At 41.3% G+C, this 13,042-nt stretch overlaps 1 protein-coding gene across 8 annotated transcripts in view; it reads right to left on the bottom strand.

The window, feature by feature from the left end:
- AGAP1 (ArfGAP with GTPase domain, ankyrin repeat and PH domain 1) overlaps nt 1-13,042 on the bottom strand; it is a 307,085-nt gene that overhangs the window by 86,496 nt on the left and 207,547 nt on the right. For all 8 annotated transcript variants that reach the window (XM_075283916.1, XM_075283915.1, XM_075283917.1 and 5 more), the window contains one exon: nt 9,553-9,645. In XM_075283916.1, coding sequence (XP_075140017.1) covers nt 9,553-9,645 — 93 coding nt within the window. The remainder of the gene's footprint in view (nt 1-9,552; nt 9,646-13,042) is intronic.

Below are 13,042 nucleotides of genomic sequence, written 5' to 3'. Positions count from 1 at the left end.
GTGCAGATTTACAGTAGTACCTGCTCTCTGTACTTACCACGACTGACGGAGTATTGTGTGGGACTATTCAAAAGTACCATAAATGCTGTGGAAACAGGACATGTATATGGAACACAGCAGTGGCAGATTGCGTTACTGGCCAGAGCATTACTGACATAACCTTTATTTCAATATATGTAATATAGTCATTCTGTATTCTTACTATAGTAATTCAGTCACTCTCTTCAAAACACCTAACATGGCACTCCTCAGGGTCCTAGAACCTGCGGAATGGACGTTCATTTAATGTAGCACTGTGCAAAAGTTTTAGACAGTGGGAGAAATGTGTAAAGTGAATATATATATATATATATATATATATATATATATATATATATATATGCCCCATGTCAGGGGAAAAAATTCCCAACTCCCAATAAAACCCTGGATCAATTTATTTCTACCAAAACTTAATTAGATTTATAGGTTGTAATTAGAAGTATGATTTCCTACTTATTTACTTTGATAGGGATTTAGTTACTAGATTATTTTTTATAAATTAGAGAATCTTTACTACTTCTGACCGACTGTGGCTATTAGCCTTTTGTAAAGGAGTCAGAGTCTGTTCAGGAGTAGGAGTTAGTGTGTGTGGGGAAAACAATGGAAGTGGAGCCGAATTTGGTGTTGTGGTATACCAACTGCCCTGGATACTGCTCGTCGCCTTCAAAACAGCATCAATTCTTCTAGGCATGATCGCACAAAGTCAGGGATTGTGTAGGGCAGTGATGGTGAACCTTTTGGAGACCGAGTGCCCAAACTGCAACCCAAAACTCCCTAATTTATCACAAAGTGCCAACACACCAATTTAACCTTAATGCTTTGCGGATCCACAATTATGGACCCACAAAATATGGTTGTGTGAATGGGGCTTTTTACCAAGCTTTCAATTATATAAACAACTTTGTACTGCATTTGGAATAATTTTGAACAATTAATGTGCACTATTTACATTGCACAAATCTGTTTTATAGTGACCGTTCAGTGTTATTATGATCTGTACTAATATCACTTATCTGCTATAAAACAGATACTGTGTGATATAAATAGTGAAGGGCCCCCACACAGTCCAATCTGCTCCACAGTGATCTCCACCCAGTCCAATCTGCTGCACAGTGGTCCCCACACAGTCCAATCTGCTCCACAGTGGCCCCACATAGTCCAATCTGCTCCACAGTGATCTCTACCCAGTCCAATCTGCTCCACAGTGGCCCCCACACAGTTCAATCTACTCCACAGTGATCTCCACCCAGTCTAATCTGTTCCACAGTGGCCCCTACACAGTATAATCTGCTCTACAGTGGTCCCCACACAGTATAAACTGTTCCACAAATGGCTGCCGACAGAAAGGGCTCTGAGTGCCCCCTCTGGCACCCCTGCCATAGGTTCGCCATCACTGGTGTAGGGTGTAGTCAGGTATATAATGATCATCCACTTATACCAAACAGTTAATAATGGTCATCATCTTTATATACAGTTGAATTAAAAAAGGCCTATGCATTAACTGAAACAGACAGCTGTGGAGTAAGCTTAAAGGGATGGTCCCATATCAAGGATGCTATCTATACTGGTAGTTTATGTAAACTGAAGCCTTTTCCTAAATATATTGCTTTAGAAATTCTGCTTTGTTTGCCTGGTATGTGAATTTATTCCTCCCATTGTTTACACGGCGTTGCTATAACCACCACTGTTCTTGCTGACAGGACAATCGTTCAGCTAATTGCAGTTTGCTGATAAAGCGGAGTCTGTTATCTCTCTATGTAAAGACACAGATATTACTGAGTCCATTCTGTACAAGCATCTGCATATTATCTGATCTGCATAAGTGTTCTTTGCCCACTTCAGCAAGACGGAGGAGGCGGGGGGGGGGGGGGGAATACAGGAAGTGAGCAGAAGATATTGCAGGCAGAATGCTGAGATGGGAAAACCCCTTTAAGGAAGGCCTGAAGAACGAAGAGTTCTGATATGGTCCCCAAACAGCCCTGATCTCAACATCATCCAGTTTGTTTGGGATGACATGAAAAGATAGAAGGATTGGAACAAGCCTACATCCACAGATGATCTCTGCTTAGTTCTCCAAGATGTTTGGAACAACCTTCCTGCTCTATCTTCAAAACCTGTCTGTAAGTGTACCGATAAGAATTGATGCTGTTTTTTGAAGGCTCCAAATATTGATACAATTTTGATTTCTCTATTGTTCAATTGTATTTTAAATCACAAAAAAAACTAGACATTGAATTCCTATTAAAGCGAATATGCAACAAAATGATGAACTCAACTAAATGAAACAATATTGATAATTCTAATATAATTTACTATAAGGAATCATTTTATTTTTAAGCAAGATTCGGAATCGACTGCATTGAAAATGGGTTCTGACCCTGGAATCAATGGGAGATGGTCATTTCCTTTTTCCAGGAGCAGTAACAAAGAAGCGACATGCCCCTTCTTGAGCCGGATTCAGCCATGGACATCTGCCTTACAACACCACCCTCCGGACTAGGCCCATTCATTTGGGCCTAATCTGGAGTGGAAAGCAGCACCTGGATGCCATTGCACTGCACCAGCAACCAGGCGCGGCTAGCCGTTTTTTGGTCCGGAATCTGAGGCGACCTCTGCGTCAAATTCCAGACCAAAAAACCCCGTCTGAACCCGGCATAGACACAGGAGCTTCTTGTCTCCCAGGATGGACTATGTTAACACTCCAACATGACGCATCCTTCTTATCTCCTACATCTCCCATGGAAAGAGTCAGCACACCTCTATACATGTGAGAGCTGGTAAATCTGCTGGTTCTATCATGTGTATAGGCTCCTCATCGCACGGCTTTCCTGCTTTGTTTAAAATAATATATAAACCAAAAATGTGCTGGTTGTAGTTGTACAATAAGAAAAAGAAAGGAAAAAAGTTATGACGCAGTTCTCACAGATTGGTGGAGATACAGGCAATTGTGCTATGCATTTCTCTGTACAGATTGCTCTTAGAATAATTTTTCAGTGTATTTTGTAACCTCCTGTTTGGATAGTAATTTTATTGCTAAATGTGACAGTTTTTGCATCTTTTTTTTTTTTTTTTTTCAAGAATTCTTGGTTGCTGCAAAGCTGAAGGAAGGCAGTTATGGATATTAGAATGGACTCAGGGTCCCAGAAGCTGCTATGGGGCCCATTTCCATGGAGACCAAGGGTGCTATTAAAGATAACTATGGATGATGCAAGGGGATGTGGAAAACTGACTGCGCACACATTACTTTACTGGGACATTACAATGCCTGCATGTGACATCATTATAATTATTTTCTTCATATGCTGTGATGTCACACAGTATACAGTGAATTTTAATGTTTGCATTGTCCCTGTACCTCACCGTGTGAATTACCTGGTACTGTGACATCACTGGGTGTCTTATCTCAGTATTGTGACCTCACAGTGTGTTTTATCTTAGTATTGCAACCTCACGGTGTATCTTATCTCAGTATTGTAACATCACTGGGTGTCTTATCTTAGTATTGCAACCTCACGGTGTATCTTATCTCAGTATTGTGACCTCACGGTGTGCCTTATCTTAGTATTGTGACATCACTGGGTGTCTTATCTTAGTATTGCGACCTCACGATGTATCTTATCTCAGTATTGTGACCTCACGGTGTGCCTTATCTTAGTATTGTGACCTCACGGTGTATCTTATCTCAGTATTGTGACATCACTGGGTGTCGTATCTCAGTATTGTGACATCACTGTGTACATTACCCGTACTGTAAAACGACTGGGTGTTACATTGTGTGTAAGGGAGGTAAAAATCACACACTTGGTGCTTAAGATGGTCACAAAATAGTGTACCCCAATACAAGTTATGGGGCACCATGGTTATTAGTTATTACTAAGGAAGGGCTTATAGATTTTTCAGTTTCTCGTCTTTCAGGAAATATTTTTTTACTGCAACTAATCCCTGTTTTTTTTTTCTAAAGTGTTACATCTTCACATCTGTATCAATCCAAATGTTTGGTCTTATGGAGAGATATGTGGCACGTGTGAACTTTGCACATCATTTATGAGGTGTTGTGTGTATGAAGTTTCGGTTGGAGCCAACTCTACCACAAACCTCAATTTCTAAGTAAAATTGCACTAAGATGTCCATTACTGTAAAAAGCATTTTTACACCTTACCAGGTGTTATTTTTAGAAAACATATCGCTATATAGATATGGTGACATAATACATTTTTTTTTTTATCTACAAGTCTAGTTTAATTTGTATGTGTCAAAAGTGAAATATTTTTCCAGAAACAGGTAATGGCTCTTCAGACCCCAGAGTAAAAATTTTTGGAGACCCCAGGGAGGTGATCAAACATAAAGAACAGTGTTACTCACCTCCCCTGGGCTCCCTGTTGTCTTCAGGTCTTCTGACTGCACTGTGAGACTTGCGTCTATGCGTCACAACACCATGTGACCCCGCTGAGGCCCAATCATAGGCTTCATTGGTCCCTGACATCAGTCAGAAGACTCGAAAACAGTGGGGAGTCGACCCGGAGTCCAGGAGAAAAGAGTAACACTGTTTTTTATGTTTTATCATCTACTCAGGCCTCCACTTATTATACTGAAGAGACCCCAGAGTACAGCAGAAGTTCCTGTTTTGCCAGGTTTGGGTGTGAACTGATCTCGTAAGGTTTGCCCAACACATACACACACTATAAAAGGGATGTGATCTAAAGAATCGCCATTAATCGTAATTAATTGCGCATTTCAATTTAGGTCAAAGTCACCCAGCTCTAGGCTGATGGTTGAACAACCATCTGGTGAATAATCTCTTTTCATATATGTTTTTATCTTATATCCGATGTCACGGTTGTTCAAACTGGCTATACATGGTCAGTGGGAGGATGAACCATCTTTATGGGATTATTCTGGGAACACTCTTTCAAGGAAAGATCTTTGTGAGCAAAAGATGATTCATCAGACAATTTTTCATGCAGCAAAAATTTGCTATTGTTGAAACGTATTCTATTTATTTTTAATGTAATTTATACTAATGTGTCATACAATAAAAAATAAAAAAAATCCTATAATTTGCAGCACACTGGTGATACCGTTCAGAAAACAGGGCTGTGGAGTCAGTAGGCCAAGGCATTGACTCAGACTCCTTCAGAAGGAGACAGCCCTGATCCAGCGATCAGCTAGGGCTACAATCCACTGTACATGTTACCCTGTTACCCGTGTAAATCGGCAGGTTATATATATATATATATATATATATATATATATATATATATAGATATATATATATATATACACAGTGAATCTGCCATACCTGAATTCACCAAAGAAGAGTTGGGTTTTAGGCACTGGATAAAGAACTTTCAAAGATGTTAACAGAATACCAACTTATAATCCTTCACATGCAATGGAGTAACATATCCCCTGAATATGCTGCTCCATTATTCCATAGCCGATGGCTGATGAAGGTCGGGGTTTAAGGACAAAACATCTCATGTCAAGTTTGACTGGATAAAATAAAAATTTGGAGTATTTAAGCATCTATAACAAGTGCTAGAGTTTCTTGCTCTTACTTATACAGATGTGAGGTCCTCTCTTGTATACCGTGACTTGTCATTAAAGGGATTCTATCATTAAAATGACATGTTTTGTCCCTAACACATAGGAATAGCCTTAAGAACTTGAATGTATGCCCAGTCGGCTCTGCCATCTGGCCTCAGACAGAGCGGACTGCACATGCCTGAGGCCATTTTTTGTGGCAGAGTCGACTGCGCATGCGTAGAAGTTTGACCCCCAGTGCCGGAAGAAAACACAGACAGAGGCCGTTCCTGAAGAAGATGGAGGCGTTGATGGAGATTTCTCTTGCAGCATTGGGGACGCCCCCAGTGCTGCGAGATAACTCATTTGCATACCGAAGAAAACCGGGATTTCTACTGAACAGCGGCGCGGAGAAGACATCTAAAGGTAGGAGAAGAATAGCCTTTCTTAAGGCTATTCCTATGTGTTAGGGATTAAAAATGTCATTTTAATGATAGAATCCCTTTAATATTAAATAAAAAAAAATACGCAGTGTGTTACCCATTAAAAAAATGGATAGCACATTGTCCAAAAATATAGTTGTGTGCATGGAGACTTACAAAAAAAAAAAAAAGGGTTACGTTTTTGTTTGTTTTTTTCCCCATTTGCCTATAGATCAGTGTAATCTAATACTGACTCCCAGACATTAAAACCCTGTATGAACCATAAATATATTTCTATAAACTTCCCAACAAACACATTGCCTTGATGGCACTCAAAGCAATCTATGCGGGGCATTACAGCTTAGTCGAGCACGCACACACGCTCTACATTATCTCCGGCACACGCACACACACATACACACATTGCATCCCGCTCACATACCCACATTGTTCCTATCATTACATCTAATTGGTAAACATGATTGTGGAGCTGGGAGAACAGACACTTAACGAAAAGCAACAAAAAGGGAAAAAATGAAGTGAGAGAGAGTGTGCAGACCCCAGGGAATTACCAAATCAATTAACAACTAATTCAGGATGTAATTTCCGGATTGCCTCTTAGCACAAAACTGTATCTTTAATTTCTCAAGCAATAAGCATCATCCAGAGAGAGGGCTCTAACACACACTGACGCTTCAAATGAGTTTACAAGTATCTCTTTTTGATTGGCTATATAACATTATTTTCTTCACAGTTCGTTGACACTGCTGCCGAGTGCTTGGAAAGATTTAATTATACTGGTACAATCGTTAGCAGCTTTCAGTCCCATCCACAAGGACTCGTAATGAGTCTCTGTGACTCAACCAACGCTGGGTGACCAAATTATATGCGGCAAAGTGATACAATTCCGCTCCTAATGGGAAACTGTTTATGGGCCCCATTTAATAAAGATTTGTCCCAGAGGCTCTGGCGCGAGGCACTGGAAAAAAGACATAGAAACTTCTGTCCAGAGATCTGATCTATCTCCGGTGACAGCGGGCGGGGAGTGGTGGGCTCTGGATAAAGTCCTGTATCATGGCTTTCAACTGGAGCTGTCACAAAGTGGAAACACTTGCTGAAATTAATTCAGACTCCGGCTATTTTTTTTTTTTTTTTTTAATAGGAAAACTATTGCAAAAATTATTGATTATCTACTTAGATTTCTAAATAGGGATCGGATACGGTTTTACAAAACAGAAACCCTTATTATAGTTTTTATATAGTGGTGACATCACCTATAACAGTCCCTGTCCCGACTGAGGTTCATGATCCAAATTCCAAATGAACCTAAAAGATATGGGAGAAATCACACTGATACATACTCCATGTAGATGTTACCTATGGTTGGATTCAAGCCCAGGACCCAAGTGCTAACTCACGGAGCCAAGTTTTTTGTTTTTTAATGTAGATTGTGCGCCACATATAGGGATCACAATGTACATTTTTTCCCCTATCAGTAGGTCTTTGTAGAATGGGAGGAAATCCCCGCAAACACGGGGAGAACATACAAACTCCTTGCAGATGTTGTGCCTGGTTGGATTTAACCCAGGACTCCAGCGCTGCAAGGCTGCAGTGCTAACCACTGAGCCACCGTGCTGCCCCTTCCCACTGGGCCAGTTTGACAGTAAAGAAAAGCACTACTTTTCTGGTTATTAGGAAAAAAAAAATAACATTTAGTATATATCCCACAAAATATAATGGCAAGCTCCAAAGACCTGCAATGCAGTGAAGACGTGAGAACACATCCAGCTTGATATGTAAGGATATGAATTGCAAGCTCTGCTCTCAAGTCCACGGTCAATGTTTCAGCATTACAGGGCCAATCCAGAGGTGAGGGGGGAGCAGACACCCCGGCAGCTGATACCTCTAGAGCCACCTCCCATCTGCCAGCATGGATCTGCATGTCACCTTCCTTGCCTCATTTGTACCTCATTAACTGCCTCTGACTTAACAAGATTTATGCAAATGGCACCAGAGGAGCCTCTGCCTCCCACTGCAATCATTCGCTATGTACAGCTCTCTGCAGCCAAGACAAGTGAGGGAAGTCAATACGAGCAGGCGAGCTGGGGACCTACACAACAGTGTCTGTGTGGATGTATTCTCTCTATCTATCTATCTATCTATCTATCTATCTATCTATCTATCTATCTATCTATCTATCTATATGTTATTTTGTATTTTTTTAAAAAAAGTGTTACAATAAACAAACAAAAATGTATCAGTTTCCAATTACGATTCAGACATGGTGCGGCTGGATGAAAGAACTTTTAGAAACAAACCCCAAGATTTTTTTGTTTACTTTTTAATTCCATCATATTGTTTTTATGACATCAATCGCCAGACAAAAGAGTCTTGTATTACTCGCAATCTCTAATGATCCGGACGCTAGTCTAGTTTGGTACAATGGTAAACTTGTAATCTACTAGAGGAAACTCGCCAGTGTCCATACCATCCTGCTGTTACTGCAATTTGCCTGTAACGTGGGAGAGTTGCTGGTTACCTTGGCTGCAGTATGTCTACTGCCCAAAATAATCAAAGCGATGTTGTGGGTCTTTACGTCTGCCGCAGAAAGCTCATTGATAAATTAGCTCACAACACTAGCCGCTGAGGACGGTGTCTAATGATCAATTTATCAGCTTGAAAAACCTCTGGAAAGTTCCATGCTGTCATAATCGGTGCTCATCTATACGGCAGCATCAACCTATACAACAGAAACCCAAACTCCTGTTGAGCTCTTAAAGACTCCCCGATGTCTTCTCGGGCAGGAATCACAAGTTGTATATGTGCTTTTGCCTCGTTACGAAGCTCTCGCACTCTCTCTGGATCCACACCAAAGCCTTTCGTCCTTGTTAGGCTACTAACGGCCTCTCGTGGGCTAACGTATCCAAGCCTCTGCTCCTGCTGACTCTACCTCGTCCCCCCCTTTTCCCTCCGCGTCACCAGAAAGGATTAATTAAGCCCGTTCATTAGGGCTGTAAACGCTCACTCGGGTAATGGAGGCCTAAATGAAACTGAACCTAATCAAAAGGTACAAGTACTTCATTAGCAAATTACAAACAGGGTCTTGCAGCTGACACGTTCAGTGTGGCTAATTGCCCATCGGCCGTCAGAGGGGGGCTCAGATTACCAGCCAAATCAAGCCCGTGCGTGGTTATCGGAGGGGGGCTCCCAATCCCCCGGCAGACAGGCGCAGAGAGGCCCAATCAAAGCGTTCTGCACAAAGGCGTCACTTTGAAGCTGCCTGGGCCTGGCTGCCTCCCCCTGAACAGCTCACTTCATTAGGGCCTGTTGTCACATGGCAGATCCCCTCCCCCTCTCACACCACCTCTTTATCCTAATGATCCCATTTTAATGTGCGCAGGATTCGTGCCTAATTGATGTCAAGTGAGCAACTCTTCCACATTCAGGGAGGGGGGCATCAAACGCGGTGCAGAGAGCGGGGGGCTCGGAGACGAGACCCCGAGCGTGGGCTCCTCTAATTACACACTGGAGCCTGGCGGAGGGAGGCGGAGGCAAGGAGGAAGCTTACCTGTTTAATTGGTATTGCTCGCCCGCTGCCGATGCTGTCTGCTCTGCTCTCTAGACCTTTCTTATCTTTGTCTGGGTCGCTCCCTTTTCGAGACTGAAAAGCAAAAGTTCACATCCCGTTAAAACCTCCACAAACACAGAGCGTCCGCTCTCCCGGCGCGCCTCCCGCCCCCCGTCAGAGCAGTCTGCTTCATTTAATCTGCCGTGGACACAGAAATAAGAACAGCAAGTTTAGATTGCGAGCTTCTGCAGAAAATAGTTGCCTTCCTGTGCCTCTGCTACTCAGTCAGCAAACTATTCATTAACCCTTCATGAACACGGCACAGAGGCGCCTTTCGAAAATTCATTTCCCATTATGCTAGAATACTTACCAGGTGGGTGATGAAGATGATAACCGCATAGGATTATTTAGACATTTCGCTTGCATAGCAGTTTTTTAAAGTACAACGTGCTGAGAGAGGTTTTGCGTAAATCTAGTCGGTATCATCTTTATAAGCACCAGGGCCAGACGCATGCACAGATCTACCGCTATTTTTTTGGGACTAGAGAATGAAATGGCCAACTGTCCCATACATAGGTTAAGGCTACGTTCACATCTGCATCACTGCGCGTCCAAAATCACTAGACAAAAATATTTTTTTAAAAAAGTCCTGCAAGTCCAACTTTCTTGTCCTGCGGTTTCAGATTAAAATAACACACCTGACGGATCCCATTACAGTTAATGGGGTCTGTGCGGTTCTGTGTGTGACCGTTGTTGTTGCGGTCTGCCTATCCGTTGTTCTGGTCCTCAATATCCAGGTCACCTATATTAAAAGCCATTTATATAAGACAACAAAGGTAGAGCCAGAGAAATGCTGGTGGCCAATGACAGCACAAGTTTGAAGGTGAAACCTGGAGAACTTGGTTGTAAGCAGTGGCCAGAATATGTGACCAAAACCATAACATTACTATCAAGTTTGTGCTGTCATTGGCCACCATAGGCCACTCAGGAGATGGCTACCTGCAGTGGTCAATGACAGCACAAGTTTGCAGGTAATTCCCCAGTGTTACCGGCCAACCTGTGAAGTCACAGGCCACAGCCAGCAACTGGAAATTTGCCGTCATGTGGTTGAGCAATATTGAGTATTTGGAACAATAATCGCCTTGTGTAAATGAGCAAAATGACCGAGATAAAAACGGATCATGGTTCACCAAATGGATTAAACAAATAAATAATGAGCTGATTCCCCTAGAAAGTATACAAGGTTATCCCTACTGGTCAATTGCTTAATGGCAATCGCTTTGTATGAAGACATTCTGCCATCAGTGGGTCTGTGTAATGTGGATGAGAGACAAATGAATGCACAGATTGATGGGGGCCATCTGCAGCTATCTTCAAGCACATTTACCAACATGCTGAAAATCATCCAATTAATACAATGGAGCGTATGTCATATGCTAAATGACTAATGCTGTCACTGATATACCTGATAACCTGCTTGGGTTCAGGAATCTGCTAATATTACTAATGGGATTATGTTGTATTCAGTGAGTATGAACACATCTATATTCTATTTTTTTTCTAACGTTAACATATTTGACTATTTTACCAAAACAAGGGCACATGTGTGTATATATATATCTTTTCAACAAATTGCCACAGAAACGCGGTCATGTGTCTGGCATATTCTTGTGTGTATATACCAGATGAACTGCAGAATTTACAACCCATCCACTTATTGGATTAGCAGTACACTTGACAGCCGCTCCATTCCTACTCCTCTCAGATGACAGAACAGTGGCTTCTATTCTAGCGATCAGTGGTTTTCCCTTTGGTTGAAACCCCACAAGTCCAGTATTTGTCTAGTCTAGTAGACTGGTGGGACACACAGAATGGGAGGTACTGTTCTGCCCAGCCACAGAACTAAGAGGCGGCTAGATGGAGTACTGTCAAGTGTACAGCCTTCTGCTCTGAGCAATGTCTATGACACAGATCTCAATAGATGAGCACATGCTCAATCGGTTAGCTGAAGTCTTGCGGCTGGAGAGAACGGAGGATAGACATCTTCGTTCTGGCTACCAGTGGTGAGACCAGAGCTCAGGCCCTCACCGTTCTAGCATCTATCCAGTTAATAGGTGATCAATGCTTATGGATAAAATATTCCTTTAATATTCACTGTGATGAAAATAGCGATGGTGTAGTAGAATATACACTTGGAGCATCACTAATTTTCCAGCATCGCCAGTGAGTTTGTGGATCCCACACCATACCTCAGCTCCTTTGTCTGGATCACTCAGACTCCTAAATTCACTACTCTTACCAAACTGATCGGATACTTTTATCTATGTTTCACCTTTAACCTTAAATGGGAAATGGTTCATTTGTTTTAATATATTTTGCCTTGGATGACAATATAAGGCTTTGCTCACGTTATGTCTACAGCCTTCATTTGGAAGATATACCAAGTCTACATATAGTCCCCAACAGTAGAGCGACCTGTTGTTCTTTGTCAGACCAATAAAAGTCATTACACCTTTTTGCAGTATGAAACAGCACAGACGACTACACTGTTTCATGCAAAGGTGTAGAATAAAACATCTACTATACCCTATGCATTTTACTTACAGCTCCTATTGGGCTGCTTTCACACCACATTTTTTTGTCAACTAAATGCATCAGATTATATATATATATATATATATATATATATATATATATATATATATATATATATATATATATATATATATATATATATATATATATATATATATATATATATATATATATATATATATATACACACACGTCGCAGCCTTCTACCTGAGTTATAACTCAAGAGATCCCTGAATACCGTAAGAGAGGAAGCAGAAGGAAGCTCTAAACGTGATTATATGTCCTGAGAGAGGGAACGTAAAGATAAACAAAACCTAAATATTTCTGTAGGTATTTTATCTCGAGTATTGGAAAAATGTCACTAAAGAGCCGAGTGAGTGCAGATTGTTATGAATGCACAATGAATCTTCCTAAAGATTAACTACCTACTTAGTGTCCTATACACAGGGCGATTATCGCTACAACCACTCATTATTGCTCGCATCTCAGCAATTATTTCTCTGTAGAAATGGGCCTTAGTAAATTGAAGGAAAGTAATATTCTATTCCACTGCGAAGGTCAAACAGCTGAAAGAAAAAACTTGTGCTTAACCAGATTCATCGTTCGATATATTCTGAAAAGTTGAGGCAGATTTATTGATACACGCCATGCTAAACATTTGTGATATGCTTTAGACACTTTTGTGCAACTCACACTCAAAGGGATTGTGGTTTACCAAGAAAAAGGACATGGGTTAAGAAGTATGAATGTCCACCAAAATCGCAGCAGAAATTACTGGCATAAAACAGGTCAGCCAAAGTTATATACAAATGTCTAAAGGTTTAGCTTCAGGTTTGGGAAAACTGGTCTGGTCTCAGCTTATTCTGATAGACAGGATTAGTAAATCTCCCCTAAT

This window comes from Leptodactylus fuscus, chromosome 8 (assembly GCF_031893055.1).
Source record: "Leptodactylus fuscus isolate aLepFus1 chromosome 8, aLepFus1.hap2, whole genome shotgun sequence".
Classification (NCBI taxonomy): Eukaryota; Metazoa; Chordata; class Amphibia; order Anura; family Leptodactylidae; genus Leptodactylus; species Leptodactylus fuscus.
This window is presented reverse-complemented; position numbering and strand designations above follow the sequence as displayed.